This window comes from Miniopterus schreibersii (assembly GCF_964146895.1).
Source record: "Miniopterus schreibersii genome assembly, chromosome: 4".
In the NCBI taxonomy this organism is placed as follows: domain Eukaryota; kingdom Metazoa; phylum Chordata; class Mammalia; order Chiroptera; family Miniopteridae; genus Miniopterus; species Miniopterus schreibersii.
Genome location: NC_138105.1, coordinates 5,954,196 through 5,981,411, shown reverse-complemented (window position 1 = coordinate 5,981,411; position 27,216 = coordinate 5,954,196). Strand labels below are relative to the sequence as shown.

The following is a 27,216-nucleotide window of genomic DNA, read 5'->3' as shown; positions in this document are numbered from 1 at the left end:
TTCTTGTTATTGGCGCGGCTCTAAGATGCCGACGCTGCACGCTAATATTTAAATAGGGCCGGTGCAAAGGAAGGTAAAAATATTTCTCCAGAAAGCTTTTTTTGTCCCACCCCTCACAGCACCTTTAATTTCCTCCTAGGAGCCGCTGAGAAGAGCTGCCCCATGGTTAAAAGCTCCGTCCCGTTTCTTGCTCAGTACTGTGTGCAGGTTGCTGAAATGACCTTCTCTTTCCATGTTTGGCTCAGAAGAGAACCCGAGACCATCTGAGCTTAGGACGCAAGAACAGAAATCCGGCGTTTAGAGTTGGCTGGCATCTTCTGCGCCTGGGCAGTGGTGACATGACACGGAGGAAACCAGTGGTCACTGTGGGCACAGCGCGCTGGTCACACCTAGGACCCTGGCCCCAGGGCTGCTCCGGGCAGGACGCGTCCTCCTGTTGCACTGGGCTCATCAGGGGAGGAACTGAGGTCCCCTGGGAAGCGCGGTCTGTCAGCACTGGGCCATGTGGTCGTTTACGTGGACGACCTGCCCGCAATGTGAACGCAAGGGCTTGTGTGGTGGCCCCTCAGGGTGGAGTGCACTAGAGGAGGCTGTTTGGAATCCTCACTCAACTCACAACAGTGCCGCATTCGGTCACAACTGAGAATTCCGTGTTGAGAGTGAGCCGATGCTACAGGCTGGTGGGCGAGCGAGGGCTTCGGGACGGGAGGGCCGGCTGAGCTTGCCACCAGCTGGCAAAGCTAATTAAAATGAGCGGAGCGGACTGCGGGGAGGACCAGGCGGGGCTCGTTCGCTGAGACCAGTCTGCACACGTGGAGCAGCCGCCACTGGTGAAACCCTTAGAGAACCAGTGTGGCAAATAAGGACGGTCACCTCGCGGGGAGGCGGGACGCACCCGGCCGCCGGCGCTCGGTCCTGCCTAATTCAGGGTGTGTCTTAGCTACAGAAGAGAAGCTGAGGCCACAGCCACCCAGCAGCGCGAAGGCTGTGAAACCGTAACTGCGCACCAGGAGGGCGGAGAGCCCTCGACGAACTTTGCTGCGATGCCACTTTATGTCCCGTGTTTAATGTCGCCAAGTTAATAAACACACGTCCACCCATTACCAAAAACGAGGCCTTTCAGATTACTGTTTTACTCCAAAGGCATTCAGGAATAAAATGAAAAAATAAGAAAAGCGCTGCATCCGTGCCAATACCGGCCAGACACGAAGCACAGGAGCGCCGGCCACACCACCCACCCGCCACGGAATCCTCCCCACGGGCCGCTTCTGCGAATACTAATTTATGTAAAAACCTACAGAAATACATTTAAAGCAAAAGAAGAAATCACCTGTTCTGCATTTATAGTTCCATCGTATCTTTCAAATAAATCATTAAAAACATCTTGACGCAACCCCTCGATGCGTCTGGGAGTTCGAGAGAGAGCAACAGTTCCTCCAAACTGCACACGGCAATTGTGTCGCCACGTTTCCCTCTCCATGAAGACACAATCGGCTAGCTTTCACTGAATTCTGCAGTTAGAAACAGGTCACTGACAGAACTTCTGATAGTTTGAGCTAAAACCAGGCTGGAGTGCCGCTGACCCTGTACCTCCGCATCGGTCATAATTCACATGATTTCTCCCACAGCCGTTCACTGGGATTCTGTAAGAAAAATCTTTCCCCTTCCCCACCCATTTATTCATTTAGTCCGTTATTTATTTCTGTTACTATGGACTCCTGAGTTTTATTTTATCCTGTGAGTTATAATCCATTCCTTTCCCTTTTACTTTGTTCCCATTTCTCAACAGGAGGCCATTCTTCCAGGTCGACACCCCATCTTTTTCAGAACTTTCTTGCTTGAATCAGTCTTTTCCCCCAGGAGTTCTGGTTCCTTCTATCGGCGGACGATACGCAGAGAAGGTCTGGGCTACGTGTGCTTGTTGCTCCAGAGGCATCGCTCTGCCGGCCCGCGGAGGCCAGAGCGGCAGGCGCAGGTGCGCGCCCAGCGCCTTGCTGGCTCCCTCCCTCCCGCCTGAAGCAGTGTGGGTCCAGGGGGAGGAGGGCATCTGTAACGCTTTCCACAATAGAGATAAACTTAAAAACCACAGCAATCCACTCGCGCTGACGCCTTCCCGGACACTGTGTCCCCCAGGAGGGAGTGTATCCCTTCCCTTCCCCCGCCTCAAAGGGGCGAGGTGGCGACGCAGCAACAGCACCTGTGCCCGGTGCTTTCAGCACATTGTCTCATTTCAGTCCTCACAGCTACTCTGCTACGTAGCCGTTCACCATCAGAGCTAATCGTCATTAGCCCAGATTTATTCACAGGGGAAAAACAAAACCAAAGCTGCGGAGCAGAGCACCGGGAAGCGGCGGGGCTGGGCCGACTCCGACGCGACCGTCACCCCGCCGCGGCCGATTCCGATGTGACTGTCACCCCGCCGCGGCCGACTCCGACGTGACCGTCACCCCGCCGCGGCCGACTCCGACGCGACCGTCACCCCGCCGCGGCCGATTCCGACGCGACCGTCACCCCGCCGCGGCCGATTCCGATGTGACTGTCACCCCGCCGCGGCCGACTCCGACGCGACCGTCACCCCGCCGCGGCCGACTCCGACGCGACCGTCACCCCGCCGCGGCCGACTCCGACGTGACCGTCACCCCGCCGCGGCCGATTCCGATGTGACTGTCACCCCGCCGCGGCCGACTCCGACGCGACCGTCACCCCGCCGCGGCCGACTCCGACGCGACCGTCACCCCGCCGCGGCCGACTCCGACGCGACCGTCACCCCGCCGCGGCCGACTCCGACGCGACCGTCACCCCGCCGCGGCCGATTCCGATGTGACTGTCACCCCGCCGCGGCCGACTCCGACGCGACCGTCACCCCGCCGCGGCCGATTCCGATGTGACTGTCACCCCGCCGCGGCCGACTCCGACGCGACCGTCACCCCGCCGCGGCCGACTCCGACGCGACCGTCACCCCGCCGCGGCTGAGACGGAAGGGCAGGCGCGCTGCTCGCACCTGAAACGCTCGTTTCTGCCGGTGGCACCACCACTGCTTAATGTCCCTGAAATGCACCGAGTCCCGCCCACTCGCCCACTTCCTCCTGGTCCCAGGTGAGGCTCCCCCCACCCCCCCGCGCGGCCCCTGCGCCCCAGCCCTGTTCTCTCGGGGTGACTGCAGCCGCCTCCCTACCCTCAGCACCTCCACCTCCTCCCACAGTCCCACAGCGTCACAGGAGCTTCCAGTGTCTTGGTTTTGGCTCCACCGAGTTCAGTGACCCCTCCCTGCTCTGAAGGGACACCTGTGTGCCCGCTTTTATTTCCGACCATCCGCCCCTCCTACGCCCGCTACTCAGCTGCTAGGTCGCCCCTGGGTGTCGGCTCGGCCTCACCCCGTGACCCTCACCCCGCCAGTGAGAGGTCCACAGCCCGAGATAAAAGCCCATCGCAGCGGGGCCAGTGCTCTCCCCTCTGGGTTTCCCCAGGTGACTTCACCTCAACTACCCATCTAGGAGAGAAGATGCTTGAGAGAGAAACACTTAGTTTTACTCAGTCAAAACTCTTCACCTGAATTACGTGGCGTGCTCTGTGCCCCTGGACTCAAGCGGGAAGCAGGAAGGGCGGCCGATGGGAAACCGCGCCGGTCACTTTTCACCCGGTAGACCCTGCAGGGCTCCTGCCGGCCGTGCGGGGCGAGCCGTCCGAGCCAGAACGCACAGTTACCCGCGCCCGTGATGAACCGCTTCCCAGGGTGCTAAGGAGCAGCAGCGTGAGCTCCCTGTCGCACGAGCTCGCCCAGAACACAGGCTCCTGCGCGCAGGCGGCCGAGCAGCGGGAGGGGCCCGCGTCCCCCGGGCGTCCCCCGGGCGTCCCCCGGGCGTCCCCCGAGCGTCCTTTGGTGGCAGGAGCTCTCTCACCCTCTCACTGCGAGCCCTCCCCGCCCAGGGCTGTTTCTAGCACAGAAGCCGGGAGCTCTGAGATGCTGCCGCCGTGTGAGGCGCCGGGCACCACTCCACGCTGCACACGGCCCGCGTGTGCCCGGTCAGAGTTGGGCCGAAGCTGGCCTCTGCCGGCAGGGCTGTCGCCGGCCGCTCTCCGTTCACAGCAGCTCGAGCTCACGCGCGCACGCCCGGCTTCCACGCCCGCCCCGCACCCACGCTGGAGACCACCCCGGACAGACAGAAGCTCCTCCGATCCTCAGGGACCTCCGCCCTCAAAGGAGTTTCTGTGTCCAGGTAACTGCCCCACTTACACTCTGTGGGTTTCAATGGTTTGAGGATGTGACATAGTTTAATTAGGTATCTGGCCCAGTTAGAGGCAGGAGCCATAACTGAGAAAGTTTGTTCCCTGCCCGCCCGCCCGAAAAACTCAGGAGACGGCTTTTCGCCGGGCGTGCAGGTGACCGGCGTGGGAGCTGCTGAGGTTTCTTACATGTAAACACCAGGAGTAAACTGCAGGCTCATGTTCACCACAGGGCCCTGCACGTTCGGGAGCCACCAATCGGCAACGGGACCGACACGCCACAGGGATATTTCCGTGGATTTGCGAGCCCTGGGATTATCGGTATAAGGGAACCACAGTCAACTCCTTCCTGCAAAACGACTCAGACTAGGACCTGCAGAGGGGCAGAGCGCCCGCACAGCTCCGAGGCCACCTCACTCTGTGTGCCCTGCCCCGGCATCTCCCAGAGCATTTCAATACCAGATAAGATCTTACAGACACAAGACCTAGTAAAGAAAACTGGCATCATATGTATAAAAACAGACCATCTCGCATCCAACCTAATGGCCGAAAGACCATTCACTGTTGTTATTTGTGAAAGGACCCATCACCCCAGGTGGTCTGGAGCTCCCTGCATGAAGGCACCATGCCTGGGACCCCATGTCCATCCGAGATACTCATAGTAAATGAAGAAAAACGGGGAAATTCTGCTGAACAACCTCGATCACTTATAAAAATGAAGGGAAGCAAAGACAATTTAAAACAGTGTCAAATCACAGACAAAGAATTCTGCAGCTCTCGGGTCCTCTCGTTTCAGAGACGAGAAAGCTGAGGCCTGGTTACAGTCAGCAGATACACTAAATAGGATACCTGGACCTGTTTTTTGGAGCATTAGAAGTATCTAGTAACTTTATATAAAAATCACTTACAAACAAGTCAACACAGCCGCTTCTTTGCAACCAAACCCCACATCCATCCACATCGAGCTGAACGGTCTAAAAGGCTGGCAGCTAAGCTGGGTTTCAAAGGCAAAAGTAACATGTGATCTATTCAATTCGTGAAGTAAACTCCTTATGTTCATGTTTGTGATGTCAATATAATTTTTTTTTTTAAATATATTCTTTATTGATTTCAGAAAGAGGAAAGGAGAGGAGAGAGAGACAGAAACATCAATGATGAGAGTCATTGATCAGGTGCCTCGAGCCCGCAACCCGGGCATGTGCCCTGACCGGGAATCGAACCCTGATCGCCTGGATCCTAGGTCAATGCTCAACCGCTGAGCCATGCCCGGCTGGGCAATATAATTTTTTTTTAATTTAACCTACAGGTTAAATAGCTCCCCAGAAAAACATATGTTTGGAAAAACTTTCATCATTCACATATAGACACAAAAAGGCCACTGTCAGTCTTAATTTCGGCCTTTTTTAACCAACTATAAATGAGTTAAAAATGGTAATTAACTGGTTTCCATGCAAAATGCCTATATAAAGCCAAGAAATGTGTACTGATGTGAAATAGCACTATTACTCCTAACCAGGTAACGACTAGATGCGTGCACAGCAATCATACAGCCCTGATCCCTTCCTCCAGCACTAGGTGGCCGGACGAAGGGGCGTCTCCGGGGAGGCTCCGTGGGACACAGTGAGGCTCTAGTGGGACAGGCGACTAGGAAGTGAGGGGATGGGTGCAGCACATGCCCTGAGGACTCCCGAATCCCGTGCAGACAGGTGGGGACGCCTTTCAGCCGCCCCGACGGCTTCGCTGAGCCGGGGAGGGAGTGAGAGAGCAGTCAGTAAAATATTCACACGAAAGACGGGACAAACCAACAAAACCCCCGGCTCCGTAGGAAGTGGTGAGTTAGAAACACTGAACGGGGATATCTGGAGAATTTGGGGAGATACTCCATCGATGAGCTGCTCGTTGCTTCTTTCTTGCCTACATTCATACCATTTTATAAAACTTTGAAAAAATATAGAAAATCTACCAAAGTCAGGTACAAGAAACAACAAGTAGCTGCTGACCTGTCAGGATCCCCGAGTGCCTACACCTCACCTCCAAAGGTCTGAGGTCCCCACGGCTGCTCAGTTACCAATTAAACCCCTAGGACATGCACTTGAATTTATTCGAAACAGTACAATCTGTAAAAGACATAATAGGTTTTAAATCACAATTTAGTGGCTTTCCTTCAAATACTTAGCTTAGATAACTCCTCAGGACTGTCTGAAGGTAGTTATGTGGAACTCAGATGCACACAAGCCTCATTCCCGAAGATCGTTCCACCTGGTCAGAAACAGGCCACAAGGCCTTAGAGCTTCGCTCTTAAATGCTCATTTCCTCCTCTCCATGCGCAGAGCTCATTGTTACTATGGGGACTAATTCGTTTCATTAACTTTCAAAAATTTGCTGGAGTGTCTCTTATCTACACATGGAAAATTTTTCTCAATGGCACGTTAGAGTCCTACTGGTTATTTCAAGTAGATCTGTTATCGCTCCAGGAGCAAAGATGGCGAGGAGGCGGCTGGTGGGGAGTGAGAGCATCTACTCCAGTTTTCCAATCACCAGGGAGCTTTAAAAATATATAGTTACAAACACATAAATCAGTGGCACAGAATAGAGAGCCCAATAAACCCATGCCTATATGGTCAGTTACTGTGTGACAAAGGAGGCAAGAGCGTACAATGGGGAAAAGACAGTCTCTTTAATAAATGGTGCTGGGAAAACTAGACAGATACAAGGGGGGGAAGAAAGAAACTAGACTCTTTGTTTACACCACATGCAAAAATAAACTCAAAATGGATTAAAGACTTAAATGTAAGACCTGGAACCATAAAACTCCTAGAAGAAAACAGAGGCAGTGAACCCTTAGATATCAGTCTTAAGAATATTTTTGGGGATATGTCTCCTCGGACAAAGGCAATAAAAGCAAAAATAAGCAGGACTGCAGCAAACTAAAAAGCTTCTGCACAGCGAAGGAAACCATTAACAAAGCAAAAAGGCAACTTACAGAAGATATTAGCCAACAATATATCCAATAAGAGATTAATACCTAAAATATATAAAGAATTCATGTAAGTCAGTATCCAAAAAATAAACAACAAAACAATCCAATTTAAAAGTGGGCAGAGAGCCTGAATAGACACATCTCCAAAGAGGACACACAGACGCCAAAACACACATGAAAAGAAGCTCGACATCGATAATCAGGGAACCACAGTGAGGTGTCACCTCACACCTGTCAGAATGGCTCCATCAACAAGTCAACAAACGATGGGCTGGCGAGGGTGTGGAGAAAGGGGAACCTGGTGCACGGCTGGTGGGGATGCAGACGGGGGCAGCCACTGTGGAAAACAGTGTAGAGGGTCCTCAAAAAATTAAAAATAGAACTATCACATGACCCAGCAATTTCACTTCTGATATTTATAAAAAACCCAAAAACACCGATTCAAAAAGATGGATGTACCTCTATGTTCACTGCAGCACTGTTTACAATAGTCAAGATACGGAAGCAACCAAGTGCCCGCCAGTAGGCGAGCACATAAAGAAACCATGTACATGTGCGCGGTGGAGCATTAGCCGCATAAACGAATGAAATCAGTCTTACCATTTGCAACAACATGGATGGACCTAGAGAGTATTGTGCTAAGTGAAATTAGTCACACAGAGGAAGACAAATACTGTAAAATCTCACATGTGAACTGTAATGAACAAAATAAATAAACAAAATAGAAACAAATGCATAGATACAGAGAACAGACTGATGGGAGGGGTGGGGAATGGGCAGAAAAGGGGAAGGGATTGGAAAGTACAACTTTGGTTATAAAATAAGTCATGGGGATGTAAAGTACAGCACAGGAAAGAAAGTCAATAATATCGTAATAACTATGTATAGTGACAGATGGTTACTACTTACTGTAGTGATCACATCATAAGATTTATAAATGCTGAATCACTATGTTGTACACCTGAAACTAATATAAGATTGCATGTCGGCTATAATGTAAAATTTTTAAAATAAAATCAGGTAAAATAAATATAGATAGATTAGATGATAGATGGATGATAGATAGATAGATGATAGATAGATGATAGATAGATAGATAGATAGATAGATGATAGATAGATAGATAGATAGATAGATAGATAGATAGATGATAGATAGATAGATAGATAGATAGATAGATAGATAGATAGATAGATAGATGATAGATGGATGATCGATTACAATCTCCCATTCTCCCATGTACCCCAGGATTCTGATGTTACGAATGGGTTGAACCCAGTTGACTCTGACGATACTTTCCACGATATACATTTAAAATCACAAGTCAAATCTGGAGCAAAAGGATCACACTCAAACAGCTGATGGTCCCAAAATTTAGGCAGTGCCTTTGCTGTACTGTCTTTATTTGAATATATAGTGTCTATCACTGAATGAAAGTAAGTATTCTTTGTCGAGAAGAAATCATTTTGAGTGCCTGGCCAGCATGGCTCAGCGGCTGAGCATCGACCTGGGACCCTGGAGATCAGTTTGATTCCCGGTCGGGGCCCAGGCCGGGCTGCAGGCTCCACACGCAGCAGGGGGCGCGTAGGGCGCAGCCGGTCAGTGACTCTCATCACTGACGTTTCTCTCTCTCTCCTTCTCCCTTCCTCTCTCTGAAATATATAAAAAAAGAGAAATCATTTTAAGAAATACAAACGAAAAAGGGTGACATAATGGAAGAATATAAGCAGAAAAAAGTCATTAAATATGGTGTGAGCAGAATTCTGAACTTCCTATGTTCTCACCGATTCTTACGATACCTCCACAAATATTTTCAGTGTTCTTTACGATGCCAAAATGTGCTGTAAACAGCATTATTTTCACCCAAGTGATGAATAAGGTGACTAATAAAGTTAAAATTTGGTAACAAAGGACACTAATGAAAAAATTTTTATTTTTAAAGATTAAAGCATTTATATAAACTAAAATTAATATAACAAAAAAGGGGAAACTTACATCGAGTTGTGTTTAAAGTTTTAGATTCCAAAAATAAACATACTCACTCATAGTAGCTTTTTAAAATTAAGATTGTATTTGTCTTTTAACAGTCTTTTTAAAAATGTACCTCAAGCCATTTAATTGGGACTATTTTTGCCACAATCCCACTAGTTTGACAGACTACCCTCAGCTAGTAGTTAGTCCCCCCACTCAGTGGTTGAAAGAGGTTATCATCAAAATCTAATAAAAGCTCAGACTTACTGTGCCGGCGAAGAGTGCCATTAATAGTACAAATCACTTATACAAAGGTAATTATTTGAACCAAGACAGGGTTTGTGAATTGAGTTAAGAAAAGGAGATAAAAGGAGTGTTACGAAGGAGAAAATGGATTTTTAAAAAATTATGATTCTGTGGCAGCCTCCACATGTGAACAAACATGCCTGAGCCTTTCTTTTATTTAAGCTCAAACGGGAGAGCAAATCAACAAGAGAGAAACCTTCATGCCCAACTGGCCATCTGGGCACAAGCTGAGTGGGTGCTCAGACAGAGCGTGCCATGCAATCTCCTCAGGTCCGGGCGTCTGGACCCCTCCTGCTGACCAGGGGCCACAGGAAGTTCCAGAAGGACAACCTGATGCCCTGGAAATGTGACTGGAATTTTCCATGTTCGACGAGTTCCAGAGTGTGGTGCATTACATGGGGCCGCACTACTCTGTTCCGACTGGTATTTTAATCACACTGTCTTTGGTTTGCTGCCCGGAATCCGTGTGTGCACATTTCAGCCGAGTGTTGCTGCCCTCAGAGGTGAGCCTCCTTTTGGAATCAGGCAGCCGAGCGACCCTGCAGAAACTCCAGGGCAGGAGGGATGACCGGCCTGTGCACACTCCTCCCACCCCGCAGGACACCCATATGCCACCAGGCCCTGTGGGCACAGCCAGCACAGTATTCCCTGTTTATTTACAACTCATTCTTAAAACATAATTCAAAACTTATGCAGTAAGCCCCTCTCCACACTTGCAAATAAAACATTCTTCCACTTTCAAAAGGTATGCTAATATAATAACTTTTAAAAGTCTTCATTTCTGCCCTGGCCGGTGTGGCTCAGTGGGTTGGAGCCCTGCCCCGCACACCAAAAGGTAATGTGTTCGATTCCTGATCAAAGCACATGTCCGGGTTGGGGGTTCGATCCCTGGTTGGGGCGCATCTGGGAAGCATCTCCCTCCCTCCTTCCCTCTCGCCCCCAAATCAATAAAAACACATCCTTGGGAGAGGATTAAAAGAAGTCTTCATCTCTCCACGTCTCCTTGCAGCTCGGTGATAAATCCATTGTACATACTCGGTAAGTATTCTCAGTGTCATTAATTTCATAAACAGTGGAGACAGGAAAATATGGTGGGGAGGCCCAAAGATGTCCTAGAGACAGTAAGCCTTAACCCCCCCCAAGACAATAACAATACACCCCAAAAAAGCGAGAACTGATCAGAACCTTTTTCTATGAAAATCAACGAAAAGAACTTGAAAGTTTTCTTTTACTTTCTACTTTATCCCATGCAAAACCCTTTCTGTGTCAGCTGAATAAATGTAGATATGCAGACACATTTGAAGTCCTAATAAAACTATAAGAGCAAATGATGATAAAATCACAGTCTATCACTCACAGCAACTGCTGTATTTAAGAAGCAAATGTTGACTCCTAATAGCTGATTTTTTAAGAATTCTCATGAAATATTTTGGTGCAATTACAATAGAATCACAACCTTAAATTTATGTCATTTCCCCTCAATATGCCATTTAACTTATTCTCACAGTTATTAAATTCTTTCATTTGTAGGGAGGTATCTTGCAGGTGAAGAAAGCAAGGCACTGGCTGGGTAAGTGTTTAGTTACTATGCTCTATATTCAGTGTAGGTACAATACCAAAAAATTAATTACCTACTTTCCCCAAGTGGGTTTTGGAGCCCGGGTTCCAATCCCAACTCGGCCACGTGCTAGTTGCGTCTGATTCAGGAGGTTCCATAGCTCTGAGTCTCAGTGTCCCTGTGTGTGAAGTGCGGAGAACGGCCCCTGCTGAACAGGACTGTCCACACTGGTACTCGACAAACATACCGACTTTTCACAGGGAAGATGAGCACTGGCATTGCAATAGTACAAATTAAAACAACAGGAAGAGTTTCTTAAGCGTAAGGATACTAAGGACAACCCGTACAAGCTGCCTTTTACGTGAGGTTGTCCCACTGAGTGTTGCAGACCTTCCGATGGATCGGAAGGTGCTTTGTCCCTGCTGAGAAAATGAGAATGTATCTATTGATTTGAAAATAACTGATAATTCTGTTTAAATGAGGAAGGTTATTTATATATATGCTTTGCTTTTGAGGATGGAATTGGTTTGTGTGTTTTTTAACCAATCCTCTGAAAATATTTATTTTCCATTTGTTTAAAAAGCACAGTTGAAAAGAAACAAGATGGTGTCAGTAACTCCCCGCCGCCTCCCACAACCACATCAAAGCACAACTAAAGTACAGAACCACCATCACTCAGAACCTTCTGAAGTCCAGCTGAACAGAAGCCCTACAACCAGGGAAGTGAAGAAGCACGGAGACCGGGACGAGGGGCGGAGACGCGAGCGGATCGGGGCTGAATCAGGGAGACGCGACCGCGGCCCACACCCGGTGCCGCGGGTCAAACCTGGGAGGGAATCTCGGCGGCGGAGGTTTTCCAGAGGAGGGAGGGGTCCCAGCCCCACAGCAGGCCCCCAGCCCAGGGCTCCAGGCAGGGAAGAGACATCCCCACAACTCCGGGCTGTGAAACCAGCGGGGACTGTGGCTGAGGGTTGCGGAGGCTGCGGGAGCCCCAGCAGCTCCTCCTAAAGGGCCCCGCAGGGACTCACTCGGACGCTCCCACTGAGCCCAGCGCCGGGCAGCAGCCTGAAAGGACCCGGACACTCAGGGAGAAACCAACCTGCCTGGAATCAGGGTGAGAGGCAGAGGGCGGCTTCCTCCCAGGCATAAGAGCTGCAGAGGCCATGGCTCCTTTGGTGAGTCCTCCCCGCACACAGCTCGCAGGCAGGCGCCAGATTTGAGTCTCCAGCCCCTGACTCACACCTTTGGCCCCGCCCCGTGATTCCCGGAGGCCCCGCCCCTCCCCACCTGCAGCTCATCCAGGCCATTTCCAGGGGCTTTTCTGTGCAAGTGGCCTCTCGAGCCTCATGCTTAGTTAGGACTTTGCTAAAATCTCTCAAACAAGCAGCAGCGGGCCCCATACGGCTTGATAAGTGGCCCAGGCCTGGCACTAGTGGCAGCCTGCACTGGCTCATAGCTTGGACTCTCCTGGACAATGCCAAGCCCAGCACAAGTAGCAACCAACGACGGTTTGCTGAGTAGCTCATGCTGGGTGGCCCTGGGCAAGGCACTGGCACAGGCTGACTTTGCACCTCCTGGGAGGCCCCAGAGACAGTGCACCTGGTGGTCAGACTCGACCAGGCTGGATTACAACTCTACCACATCCATGAGTGACACACTCAAGGGGCGCACTTGGTGAACACCAAGGCTCCACTGAAGTAAATCCTGCTCCATAGGGGTGTCTCCAGCATAGCAGCTCTTTGGCTGTAGCTGCAGCTGGTCCTCACAGCCAATTGGCCTGGGGGTCAATTCCTCCCAGTGACGCCAACAGCAACCAAGGCTCAACTACAACAGGACAGTGCACACAGCCCACACAGGGGAGCACCTAAAAGGCCCGGCTCAGGTGACTGGGAAGGCTGACCCACTGGGCCCAACAGGACACCTACTACACAAAGCCACTCTACAAATTCCAGGACACATAGCAGCTCTACCTAATACACAGAAACAAACACCTGGAAGCAGCCAAAATGTGGAGGCAAAGAAACATGTCACAAAGGAAAGGACAAAAGAAATCTCTAGAAGAGGAATTCAATGAAATAGTTCTGAGCAAACTAACAGATACAGAGTTCAAAATAATGGTTATAAGGATGCTCAAGGATATTAGTAAGAGTATGACAAAAATAATTGAGAAAATCGCTGACATAATAAAGGACCAATCTGAAATCAAGGCGACACGAACTGAAATGAAGAACAATTTACAGGGAATCAACAGTAGAGTAGAGGACACTGAGAATCAAATCAGCAATTTGGAACATGAGGAAACAAAACAGACCCAACCAGAAGAGCAAAAAGAAAAAAGAATCCAGAAATATTAAGAGAGTATAAGGAGCCTCTGGGACAACTTCAAGAGGCCCAACATTTGTATTATTGGGGTGCCAGAAGGGGAAGAAAGAGACCAAAAAGTTGAAAACCTATTTGAAAAAATAATGACAGAGAACTTCCCCTACCTGGGGAAAGAAATCGACTTACAAGTCCAGGAAGCACAGAGGGTCCCAAACAAGAGGAACCCAAAGAGGCCCACAGCAAGACACATCATAATTAAAATGCCAAAGGTTAAAGACAAAGAGAGAATCTTAAAAGCAGCAAGAGAAAAGCAATTAGTTACCTACAAGGGAGCACCCATATGACTCTCAGATGATTTCTCAGCAGAAACCTTGCAGGCCAGAAGGGAGTGGCAAGAAATATTCAAAGTGATGAAAAACATGGAACTACAACCAAGATTGCTCCACCTAGCAAAGCTATCATTTAGAATTGAAGGTCAGATTAAGAGCTTCTCAGACAAGGAAAAGCTAAAGAAGTTCATCACCACCAGACCAGCACTACAGGAAATGCTGAAGGGTCTTCTTTAAGAAAAAGCTAATGAACAAAAGAATCTGATGAACTAAATAGGTTCAGAGACACTGACGCACGTAACAGACGATTATATTTCAGAGGGAAGGGGGGTGGAGGGTGGGAAGAGATTAACCAAAAAAGTTATATGCATAACCCATGGACACAATCAATAACGGGGTGAAGGCCTGGGGAGGGGGTGGGAGCGAAGTGGAGGGTGTCAATTGGGGGAAAAATATGGGACACCTGTAATGCTCTCAACAATAAAGATAAATTTAAAATAAAATAAAAATTTAAAAAGCACAGTTGAGAAATAGTATGTGGTTGTGGAAAGAATATTTTACTCAAAATCACTTTTTAGAACTGAGCCTTACAAGTTCGTGAGAAATCTGATTAAGTCACTTAATCATTCCTTTCAGCATCCTTCTCAAGTCTAAAATTCTCAGATTCTACTGTGGACACTAGACATTAGACATACAAAGGAACAACTTAAATTAACATAAGTTAATAATATCCTCTTATCCCTATAAAATGCTAAAATATCAATGTACTCTTTCTAGCAAATAAATGCTAAATTAATTTGTTTCAACTAATCATAACCTTGGTCGTTTGCTTAAAGCTTCATTTTATTCTGCCTCCAATGAGTATGACACAGATACAACACACATTTGGTCCTTACTGTAGTTAATGTTAGATGTCCCTACCGTGGCCCAGAGGAGCCTGGACATGTTCTTCTAAGATCAATCCTACTTCTAATGAGGTTGAAACCAGGTGCCCCAGTACACAAACAGGGCCATTTAAAGGACATACTGCTGACAACTTGGAGGAGGGGTTACAGCCAAGCACGAGACGTGTTTCAAGATAAAATGTGTTATAGGTACAAAAAAATAATGCAGATAATTCTAATTAACAGGAAGTTTACAAAAGAAAATTAAAAATAAATCCAAATAGGAGGCTACTTAACTGAATTGCTGTTTTTAAATACTCAGTAATTTTTACTTTAGTAAAAAATCTTTTCAAAATCAGCATATTTGTTAAGCTTTATAGTTGGCTTTTATCTTGAGTGGGGCAGGTCTTACCCAAATTTTGTGAATAGATAGGCTCATTTGCTGGACACTTTGCAGATGAGTTCTTAAGTGACACCCAACCTTCTCCACAAGTGGGGTGTCCCTTGTGGTTATAAAAGGGCATCAGAAAATATGTATAACAATTTTCAGATTACTTTTGGAGAGGGTGCTCCTGAGGGCCACTAACAGGCAGCCACTGTTCTCCATTTCTTCACGAACTACCTCAAGGAACAGAGGGAGACAAATCTTTCTCCTCTCAAACCAAATTTCAGAACTGGCCCAGTGGCTGTGGGGTGGGGGTATATCCAGAAACAAACCTGAAACAGCTGAAGCCCAGCCCCTCTCCCAGCAGCTGGAGCGGTGAGCACCCGCCATGCCCTGTGCCTGTGCCTGCGGTGGGAGAGGGCGGCCCACCCACAGGTGCGTTTAAGAACAAGACCAGAACAGACAGTGGCTGAGCCGTGACCCCCCAGTTTCCTGTGGTTCCGGCCAAGTGACATTATCCAAACCTGAAGATGGGAGGGTCCTGTCACATGACCACACTACTAACCAATGAGCTCGCCCACCCTGCTGGACCCTGTTCAAGGGGATGCAGCATCCAAGCAACTGAGCACTTCAACAGGGGCACTTTCCCATTTTAACAATGTAGGTTTTCAGTTTTCATGAAAAAGGTAAAAATCTGGAGAAACAAGCCAGGGTGAGAGCAAGAGATGGTCCAGGTGTGTGGAAGCAAGTGACTAGGGTCACAACTGGACAAGCATCCTGGCCAAGAAGTGACAGCCCGTGTGTGGAGAACTGGGGATGAAGACGACCCGGTCGCGGGAAGTGGCTCCTCGCAGCAGTGTGCGTGCAGACGGGGCCAGAACTGCAGCACCGCACAGAAGGCAGCCAGCTGCCCCCAGGGCGGGCGCGGGCACTTCTGAGGTCATGGGCAAATGCACCCTGGAAACGAGACCTTTTGAAGTTCAGACAGGCAGTATGAAGTTTCCCCCAGAAGGGAAATTATAATGTACTGCTAATTTTATCTATTTGCGTTGCCTAGTAACTGTCATTTGATCTAAGGATTGGTGGTGACACAGAAGTGCAGTGAGTCCCTGTGCAGTGAGACCTCAACTCATGGGGGTCCTCAGGTGTCCTTCCAAAAAGGGGGCAAAGAAACATCCCCAAAATGGAAAGTAAACATACCTAGTACAGAAAGAAAAGGCAGAGCATGTGGATGATGGGGCACAGGGGGGGCACAGGGGCGCCCCCCCCCCGTCCCAGGGGTGCCTCTGCCGGCTGCTTGAGCGCAAACACTGTGCTGCGTCCTGCTAACGGAATGTACCATTTACCGTCTTCAGAAATCCTGCCCTGACCCACTTGTTAATTAAATCATTTGCAGGGCGCGTCCTTACGGAGCCACCGGCTAAATGGAAATTTCAGTTCCATCGAGTCGTAAGATTATCTCTATTTTAAAGAAAAAAATATTTCAGAACAGACAACAATTCTGCAGCTTAAGGTAAAGGGAACCAGCACTTCATCCCCTCGCTTAACCTTGGTCTTTTCCTTGAATGCTACCGTCAGAGAAGAATCATAAGATCAATGACGGGAACCAAAAAATAATTAAAATTGAAATTTAAAAAATTCCGACCCAAAGCTCAGGGCGCCAGTATCCTCAGCACAGCCCCTCCCGGGCCGAGTGGGGGGCGGGGGGTAAATTCCCAAGCGGGGGCCTGGGGGGCTCAGGGCGGGGCGGCCGGAGCGCAGCGGGGCGCCCGGGGGGGGGGGCGCCTCCTCCCCGTCCCCCTCCCCGTCCCCTCCCCCTCCCCGCCCCCTCCCGCAGCACCGGGCGGGGGCCGGGCTGAGCCGCCGGGCGGGGCGGGGGCGAGGCCGGTGCCGCAGACCCTGGGGCGCGGGGCGGGGGCGCGCGGCGGGCGCCGCCTACCTTCCTCCTGCGCTCCGCACGCTCCCGCGGGGCCCTGCGCTGCTTCTTCCTCTCCCTCTCCAGGGCGCGCTCCTTCTCGTCCAGGTCGGCCTCCCGAACTTTCTTGATGGACGCGGCCGCGTGAGCCATCTTCCCGGCCGGTCCCCGCGCGCAGGCGGCGCCGGGCGGGGCCGCAGCGCACACGCCCCGCGCGTCCGCCGCGCTCCGGCCTCTGCGGCACCGCCGCGCCCGGCCACCTGCCGCCCAGGTGCCCGCTGCGGGCGCAGCCCCGCCCCGCCTCCCGCCGCGCGTGGGCGCCCCCGCGGGTGCCGCAGTGTGCGGGCCTCCCGCGCCCGCCCGCGCAGGCTCGCGCCGGGATCACGCGGCGTCCCGGGAGCACGGCGCGCGGGGAGCCTGCCGCGGGCCCTGTGCGCGTGGGCGGCGGGCTCCGGACCCACGTGGGGCGGCGGGGGCCCATCCTGCAGGGGCGGGCCTGGGGGGAGCCCGAAACCGCCCGCCCTGCAGGAGGCGCGGGACTCGGTCCCGGCTTTTGTCCAACGCCGCGCACGGGCGGGGTGGGGCCGAGCGAGCGGGTCGCGGCTCCGCGGCTCCCGCAGGTCCCGCAGCGGGACGCAGCGGCGGGAGAGGCCCCGGGAGCCGCGGGCCGAGCGCCCGCCCCGCCCCGCCCCGCCCCGGCCCCGGTGGTTTGGGCCCCGGCGGCGTGGCTCCTGCGGGACCGCAGCCCTGGGCCCTGACGTGGGTGCGGGCGGCTGCGAGAGCCCGCAGCGCACACCCTTCAGTCCCTGACCTTGAAACTACAGCCTCCTTCTGCATGTGTCAGAGTAGCATAAAAGTGTCCCCGTGGGGAACGTGTTTGGATCCCAACCCTTAGGACACACCTGCCCGGACGAACGCAGGGCGTCGGGTTTTGTTTCCTGCGCGACGTGGAGGGGGGCAGCGGTGCCAGGAGGGAGCCCTGGCTCTGCACCGTGCGCGGCCCCTGCGCGCTTCTGCTTATCGCAATGGAACCTACGACTCTCCTTCTTTACCTGAACCACGGTGAAAGCGGGGAGACTGACCAGATTTCCCACAAGCACGCAAACGCCCCGCGGTAGTGGAGACCCAGCACTCAGCCCGAGTTGAAAGTCAGTCAAAGCTGGACTGGCTTCCCCGTGGACGTGGACAGCTGAGAAGGTCCCTTCTAAGAAAAATCAGCTGCTTATCAGCCCCCTTCTCTGGAAATCTTACGCATATTTACAAAGAAACACAGGCTTCCAGGGGAGGCCGTACGTGGCGTGGTGAGGGCTCCTGCGTCGCCCTACCCAGGCCAGGCAGCGCCTGCCACTTGCCAGGACACGATTCTGACCTGTTCTCTGAGGTTCTTCAGGACACAGCTGTGATGGGGTCAGAGCGCCGTCGGGAACACGGTGGTTCCAGGAAAGCTGAAGACAACCACTGGACACTCTCTTTCTTCTAAATACTCTTTTAAAAATGTTTACAGCCAAGCACATCTTGCTGGATTTGTAGATTTCGAAACAAACCAGCTGAGCCTCCTACCCTGGTTTCCCTGTGAGTGAGGGTGACCCCTGCCCACGGCCCCTCAGAACCTGTTCCTGCTGCAGGGCCTCCGCTCTGCGCTGTGCATCTCCCGGGCGGGGAAACCACAGCACAGCCGGAGAGGGGGGCCGGTCCGGTTTCACCAGCCTTCGGTGAGCTCCATGGGCCTGCTTGTAAAATTGCACAGCATCAATTTAATGGTGTTTCCTAATGCCAGAAAACTACATATTTTTAAACCTTCAATCTAATAACTTTAAAAAAAAGTGCTTAGGCAAGGTTAACAGAACCTTAGTCCTTAAGATTCTCTCCATTTTTCTACAAAGGGTAGGAGAGCTCTTTTTGTCACTGTCGACTCATGAAGAAAAGGTAATGAGTCAGGAGTTAATTTGTTCGATGTTAGTTTGACATAAATATCCTACAGAGCAAGGCGCCCGCCAGTCTCTATAAAGCAGTACAGCACTTTACGTCCGTGTTCTCACTGTGTCTCTGGATGCAGCACAGAGAAGCCGAGTCACTGCGTTTTCGCAGCTGAGGACACTGGGAGGGACAGGACCTGCTCCCGATGTGTCCCCGGGCCGTGCGCATGGGCAGGAGCGCCAGGGCAGGACCTCCAGTCGGCCCCCTCGGGAGGAGCCCACTCCCGGCCCCACCAGCTCTGCTGCTCAGATCTCCAGCAGGAAACCTCGGACCACAGGAGTCTTTTCACATAAACTGAGGCAGCCAGGGCCCTCGTTGGCCCCTTGGTTTCTCACCCACCTTGCCCCCGACTGGAGAACATGCTGCCCCCACGAGGTGGCTGCCGGAGCGCCGAGCGGCCGGGCCGTCCTCCGCAGGGACGGCACATCTCTCTACAGCCCACTGATGCAAGATCTAACCTGAGTCCCTCTTGCATATCCGTGCTGCTCAGACCTCCCTAGATTTCTGTGTGGAAGGAAAAATCAGTGTCAGTTTTCGGAGGAAAGAGCAGTGGGCACTCACCAGCTGAGCTCCGCACAGACAGGGCACCAGGCGCCAGTCCCAGGAGCTCCCCGCCATTCACTATGAGATCCTAACCACAGCGGCCGCTTCCCATCGGGCCTCCCACGAGGCCTGGGCTGGCTGGACTCCGCACTTGTCACAGAAGCACCCTGCCATCAAGGCGACAGGCTGGTGTCTGCCTTCCCAGGAAGGAGCACACTGGCCCTCACACTTGAACCTGAGAGCAGGCGGGACAGAGCGCCCTTCAGAGAGGACATAGCTCATTCAAAGACAGAGGGGAGGTGGCCATTTGCTTTGGTCAGTGTCCAGCATGCCACCGATCGTCCGTCAGGGCGTCGTTCAATAACAGAGCCGCCCCATGCAGTTACCCCGAGCCTGGCACACAGCACACACTGTCACTGGCGCAAACCCAGTGCGGGGACAGGTGGGGGAAACCAGGAGCACAACAAAAACCGCTGAGACCAGCTGATCAGGGGAAAGCCTGGGCTCAGGTGAACAGTGAGCCCAGTTCCTTCTCCTCGAGTTCAAGGGTGTTGACCCATATTGGAGGCTTCGAACGGTGAGGTTAAAGTGAGCTGAACAAGCAATGACATTCCTATGTGGCCCCAGCTGGTTTTACCTGAGACCAAGCCCAAAAGCCCACTTGATAACGGAGGCTTAATGGAGCAGAGAGCTTACTAATCACACAGTAGGGCCGACGTTCCTGGACAAGTTTCTGTCAGAGGTGATCTGGCTACACTGAGGACACCCAGGGCCCACTCAGAACTGAGGGTCCCGCGGCTCAGGGTGAGAAGCGGTCGCTGCTCAAGCCCCACCGCCCAGCCTCTGAAACGCGCTCCTAACTCAGCTCCCACTGGTGGCAACCAGACGCGAGTGGGAACTGCCCTGTGGAGACAGCCACACACACGGAAGGCCATACGCACCGGCCCGCCGTCACCTCGCTCCGTGGCTGTGAGCACCACGGGGACTCCCGGCCCCAGCCAGTCTGCAGCGGGCAGCGGGAAGGAAGCCACAGACGAGAGAAGGAAAGGGGACAGAGCCTGTCTCCCTGTCCCCTGCAGCCCCTCGCTCGCCCCAGAGTGTGGACCTAGACGGACAGACAGAGGTGCACCTGGGGCGCCTGTGCGAATGGCCGAAGGCTGACCATTCACAGTGTGACTGCCACCAGGATGGCCTCCTTCCAGCTCTGCCTGGGGCCATCGCGTCCACCACGAGCCAGAGGAGAGAGGGTCCTGCCTCACTGGCTGAAAACCTGGCCGAGTGAGTCATTCCCAGGCCTCCTGCAGCCCCTTGGCCGCGTGTACGGTCACAGTGACTGTCACCGCTGCTGCCCAGTCTCCAGATGCCTGCTCTCACGTCTCAGGCTATGTCCAAATATCTCCCGACGTCTCCTCAGGGCCGCTCTCGTCTCCTACATGAAAAACACTCTGATCATGGAGAGTGAGGCCCCGTGTCAGGGACTGAGACGCCGGGTTATGCTCTGACTCCTGCTGACATTTACTGTGGCTCCTAAAACACAAATGTTTCCCCTTCGGTTTGTAGCAACTTTTCCAGAAATCGCTCTCTCAGCCCTTCTATGTTGGCCGAAAGCACTGAAATGTGATCGCAAAGCTGAGTCCCCAGGATCACTGAGCCCTTTATCAGCAAGGGAATTTATGTTTTTACTTCAGGGACTCTATTATTGCTCAGGGATGACCTGTTAGCACCTTTAGCATCTCAAAGGAAGCAACTTTACTGATAAGAAGGGGAGAAGTTGGGTCAATATTTGAATGTGTTACATCTGCATAAATCAGTTAATTGCTGGTGGGATGAATAGTCTGATAGAGTATGTTTTAATTAGACTATTTTCAAAAGGAAAGGATTACTTTTTCTTGATTGAGACAAAACTATTATTAATTGCAATTCTTTACATGACTCCAAATTTAAGCCATGTGTATCTTAATTTTCTTGAAATAATTTATATTTAAATTATATGCTGCATGTAAATCAATAAGGCTTAAAAATCAGTAAGTGTGAGTTTCAGTGCTGGGTTGCTTGTCTGTACTTCCTGTGGACCATGAATTACAGCCCCGTAACTCAGTATTCCTGGCCAATAAATTATTAGCAAAAATATCTTAGTATTTTTCAAAATTGACAATAGAAAGATAGCAAAATGTAATCTTAGACTATATCCAAGTCTGCTGAAGATCAAACGTCAAATCTGTGGTAGATGTTCCAGTTTTCCTTCCCAAAGCCCTTATAAAACATGGACAATTCCAACAAGGACCACAGGCCTGTGAGTCCCTGTGCAGGGGGACCTAGGGGACGTGTTGTTTCAATAGTGCCGTCCACAAGCCATCCCGTGGCCGAGGGGCCGGTGACAGCTACAACGTGCTGCTGTGGCATCCGCGTGGTCAGTCATTTCCACGTCGGTGTAAACGTGGATTCTCATGGCCTCTCGACAGAGGTCACAGCGTTCGGGTGACTGCCCCCCACACACACCGATGTGGGAGAGCTTGCAGGATCCATTCGCATTTCTTCACCGGCAGACCGAGGATGGAGGATAGCCTTGTCCCTGCAGCCGTGTCTGACTGGCCTACGCCGGGAGCCCGTCGCCAGGCGTCGGTGTGTCTTGCTTTAGGCATGAGCAGCACCCGCTGCACACTCCGCCTGCGGTCGTATCCCACAGGCCCGGGAGCCACCGTGCGAAGTTAAAGCCACTGGCTTTGGAAACCACCTTTCCAGAGGGGAGCAGCCAGGCCTCTTCCACGCGTGGGGTTGCTGTCGCTCCCAAAGCAAGTGAGGCGCGAGGCGCGAAGCCCCGAGGTGGGGAGCAGGCGCTGCAGCCCCTCCCGCGGAGCCAGGCGGGGGGCGGCGGGACGTCTAAGTGGCCTGTCCTCGAGCAGCAAGGAGCTGACGGGTTCACAGGCAAATGGCGCGAAGGGAGCCTCTGGAGACGGAGGAGCAGAGAAACTGAGTTTGCTTCCTGAGGGCATTTTGCTACCAACTGTGGACGTTCCCTGAAAACTTCCAGAGTGAGGGGCAGAAATGAAAGGCCTGCGTCCGCACAGGTTCAAGGCAAAGGGGCCCCACCGTCACCCCGACCTCAGAGAGCCCTCCTCCCGGGCCGGGGGCGTAATGCACGGCCAGCCCCAAGCAGGGTACAGCCTGGCTTTTACTGCCCGAGTCTTGACGAAAGCGTTTGCAAGTGCAGACCCGGCAGAAGTGAATGCGTATCTTCTCTGGCAGGGTTCCCTTCAGCCTCGGCCCCAAATTATCTGCATAAATAACCTTCCAAGAACAGTGACCAGCACACAGTCAAACAAAACCCAGTGACAGCCAAATGGCGTGAGCAGAGAAACACGTGTGAAGATCAGATATCGGAGCTGCGAACAAGACACTGAGCAGAAACGATGAATTTGAAAATATACGCGTATTTCTGGTTCCCCAAAGTAGTATCAGTTAGTTGGGAAGCTGCCCAATCTGAACTCTTCGAGCTCGGACCCACGTCATGTTTCTGCTCTAACTGCTTCAGCTGTGCGGCCGGTGGCAGGTAAGTGAGTGACCTGCTGTCAGACGGATCACAGAACAGTTTGTACCGTTGGGCTTCACGAGGCCCTACGTTTCCTTAATAAAATAACGATGTAATAAATCGTAACACGGAATTGCACCCTTAAACATTTGAGAATTCAGAAATGTCAGCAACATCTAGTAGAGAAATAAGATGTAACTGAAAAAATACAATAGACCATTTTTCACAAAAACAAGTTGATGGTTTAGGTAGAAACTTTAGGCAACATTCAACCCAACTAACTTTGCAAAAAAAACAAAAACCTTCTCCAGAGATTTTCCTGGTTCAGACTCGGTGGTGCGCAGCTCTGAGCCCCAGGTCTGCAGGGAAAGTGAGCCGGCGCTCTTCTCACTCCCAGGAACCGCAGAGGCTCTTTTCCCCCACGGTGACCAAGCAGAGGGTCGCCCTCCACCCCCCACCAGCCTGCCTGCCGCGCGGCCCACTCCCACGCTGGGCATCCTGCCACCAGAGCCCCTGTGGCACCAGAGCAGGCGTGTCCGTGTGACCTTTGACCCCGCTTGTTGTCCTTGCATCTCTCTGAGATAAATCCCATGGGTATGGGTGCAAACAGCTGCTCATGGAAATGTTCTTTGTTAATCTGCACCCAGGGATATTCTTTCCACTGATTTTTAGAGAGAGGAAGGGAGGGAGGGGGAAAGAGAAACATCGACGTGAGAGAGACATCGATTGGTTGCCTCCCACATGGGCCAGGGATCAAACCTGCACCCCAGGTACGTGGGTGCCCTTGACCAAGAATTGAACCCATGACCCTTTGGTATGTGGGCCACCCCTCCAACCACTGAATCACATGGGCCAGGGCTGTCTCATGAAAATTAATACGATGCTTTGTAAGGACTTGATAGCACGAATCCTAACAGATACTGCTTTGAGTTATAGGCATGGCTGAAACAAACATAAAGATGGGAGGTGGCTTTGGAAACATCTAGAAATTCTACAACCAGACTGTGTCTCAAGCATCTTTAAGCTCTGACTCCAATTAAAAGACACCAAACTGGAACACACAGATGAAAAATACCAACAAGCAGGTATTGTTTATTCAAAAAAGCCAAGGCCAGAGCCTGAGCAGTGGAAAATTCCTGAACAGAAAACATTCCTAAACAAAAGATCATGACCCTACATCAAATCACTGGTGAAAGAATTCCAATGGATATGTTTCCAGTTAAATAAAATATTTCGGGTACCTATGTGTCACTGCTCATGATTCTCCACTTTAACCATCTTTTTAAAATTATCTGATTAAATAACACGGTTTGACAATGTTATAAAATTGAGCTTCTTTTGTGAGAGGTCCTGAGTTTGGGTTTTGAATTCCAATTGGGCTCCATAACTTTGGGCCCATTAGCAGCCAGTGCAGCCTTCAAGCTCCTGCCCCTAACAGGACCCAAGGAAATAGCATCGGGCAGGGGCTCGGTGAGCAGTTACTAACTGTTATCTCCTGAGAACAGAAACCAAAGCATGAACGTAAAAGTGTGCAAGAGAAGAAAATAGACTTTTAAGACAGAAGCACAGGGGACAGACAGGAACTAGGGCAGGATCGCCCCAAAAGTAGTGTGTGGAGAAGAGAGGGCACCCCTGCTGGGTGATGTCATCACAAAGTTCATGCGACCACTTGGTAATGATGAAACCAACCGAGACCCTGGCACCTTGAAGTGGGTTCTGAGTCGGGGAACATGAGCGGCGGTCAGACTGTATGCCTCCCAGCCACGTGTTGAAATCGTATGTCCAACAGGATGGCGTCACCAGGCTGGGCCTTTGCAGGTGAGCAGGTCATCAGCGACACTGAGGCCTTGTAAAGACCCCAGAGCTCCCTGCCTCTTCCCACCACATGATGACAGACGTCTACCCTCCCGCCAGCCGACTGAACTGGGACCTGACCCTGGGCTTCCAGCCCCCAGAACCGTGAGAAATAAGTGCCTGCTGTTCACAAGCCACCCGGGTGGCACATTGTTACAGCAGCCCACACAGACTCAGAAACACCTGTGCAGAGAAGGTCTTTATTAGCCCTCGCGGAAGCCAGCGCCTTAGTCGTATTACTTAACTACATCAGAACCAAAGATTTAGACCAGGCCGAGTCGGAACAAAGGGTCCCCACAAAAGCTTCATTTTCAATGAAAAACAAAACAAAACAAAGAACAATCGCCATTTAACTGCCACGTGGGCACCGTTCCAAACGGAAGGCTCTGTAACAGGCTGTGCTGCAAATAGATTTATTACCAAAGCAAGTAACATTTGCGCAGGAGATGGGATGCTTTCTCACTCTCAAAGTTAATCTCCAAAACTCCATTTTAGTAAAGGCAAGGCTGGCCCCGTTCCAGGAATAAATGTAGATGTACACAGCCAGCCAGTGCAGCAGGCTGGCACACCTGTGAAACAGCAAAGAAATCTGTCGAAATAAATGCCTCTGCCACTCATAAGAGTGGAGACAAAATGCTGTCATTCCTGAGACAAAACAGAAACAAACAAAATGTGTGTGCGTGCACACACACATACACATGCACATACATACACATGCACACACACATGCACACGCACACATACCTCACGCATGCACACATACCTCACGTGTGCATACGCACATACATGTGTGCGTGCACACACACACACACACACACACACAGAGGTGCTCCCAGCCACACTGACAGAGCCCCCACACTCAGGCACCGCTCTGCAGACGCGTTTTCCTGTGGTGCCAGCACCAGGGCTTCTCAGAGGGAACATTTACAGCTCCACCCAAAGGAGCTGCCTCTGGATGTTGGAGAGTATTTTTGGACAAACCAGAGCGAGTGTTCGCCTGTCTTCCAGCCTCGCTGGGGTTTTTGCAATGACAGCTCAGTCTTGTCCAACCAGTGTGGTCCCAGGGGCTTCTCTACACATAGAAACCATTTTAAGACAAGACCTGCAGCTTAAAAATAGCAAAAAATAGAACAGAAAACTGAAATAAGCTAGATCGATGTGTTGTCCTGTTTGTATAAATTAGTGGGGTTTGGGCGCCCTCTGCCGGAGAGTAGAGATTACAGCCTGTGGGAGGGGCTGTTTTCACAAGGTTGAGGGGACCCACCGCTCTAACACCTGCTACCTATATTTTTTTTGTTAAGTGGATATTTTTCTGTTTGGCAGAAGAATAACAGCAAATATCATTTCTGCCAAGGTATACAACATACCGGAAGAACCTAATGCAGATTATAAATTAAAGTACTGTGCATGTTTTCTTAAAATAAAAATAGAAATTGAAGCAAACAAAGCAAGTAAAATTTGAGCACAGCAAGATATTTGCAGGTTCTTGGTTGTCAAATCCCTACCTAGGATTTGTCTTAACCTACGTCTAGGTCAGCTCACTATATTTATAACTAATTAAAAATTATTTGTCAACGCAGTCTCACACTGGACACTAATAGACATGAAGTCAGATCTGCCTTACACACATTTGAGTAATACAATATGATTGGGCTTTTTCTTAGAGTAAGAAAATTTCAAAACATGATGGCAGAATCACTCCTGATTCTGGATGTGCAGTTCTAAGGCTCATCGGGCTCTAGAACAATCCAATCCTTATGAAAACCGCTTCACAGATGAACTTTCATGCTTATGTTAAACCCAATTAGAAGGTTATTTGAAAGCCTCAATAGTAAAGTTTAAAATGCATGAGTTCTGAAATAGTCTCTGTGATCTTGGAGTGGTGTTTGGTTCACTTTATTTCACACAGCTAATCTTTAAAAATCCCATTGTCCTGCATCACGTAAAATTGCTCCTTACTTCCCAGTTTGTCTCCTGTCCTCGGGTGCCTGGCTTCCATCACTCTGTCTCCTAAACCAGCTAGAAAGGTTTGCCATCAGCTCCTCAGCTTCCCCAACTCACTTCCAAATCTGCTAACCCTGCCCGAGGCAGGAAGGGATCAAGAATTCTTTTCTAATTCCCCCAATGCAGGACCAACTCACTTTGCATCCCAGTTTAGATAGCTGGGTTTGTGCTTTGATGTCTAAATTTAATCCCAGTCTAGGAGGGTAACTGCCTAGGACTTGAGAGCGCTACCTACTGACAAGCCTCGCCTGTTACCCACTTCCCATCATTTTACTAAATATGCACCTCGCGTCCTGAATTTCCGTCTCCCAGCTTTGCCTGGCTGCTGGGACAGCCCTGTCCTGCACACTGGACCCTTTTGATGTGACTGGAGGTCACCTACTTCTTGGGGTCATTGTCCTTAGCTACACAGTACCAGGAGGGGACCCAAATCCT

The 27,216-nt window shown here is 51.0% G+C and overlaps 1 protein-coding gene across 14 annotated transcripts in view; it reads right to left on the bottom strand.

The window, feature by feature from the left end:
• The window catches only part of ANK2 (ankyrin 2), a 328,593-nt gene that overhangs the window by 144,545 nt on the left and 156,832 nt on the right, over positions 1-27,216 (bottom strand). For 7 of the 14 annotated variants that reach the window (XM_081134242.1, XM_081134244.1, XM_081134251.1 and 4 more), the window contains exon 1: positions 16,899-17,038. The exons of 3 other annotated variants lie outside the window; for them this stretch is intronic. In XM_081134242.1, coding sequence (XP_080990368.1) covers positions 16,899-17,027 — 129 coding nt within the window. In that variant the 5' untranslated portion in view covers positions 17,028-17,038. Of the gene's footprint in view, positions 1-16,898; positions 17,114-27,216 lie in introns of those variants that run through there. 4 more of the 14 variants (XM_081134250.1, XM_081134261.1, XM_081134249.1 and 1 more) reach the window with 1 other exon arrangement.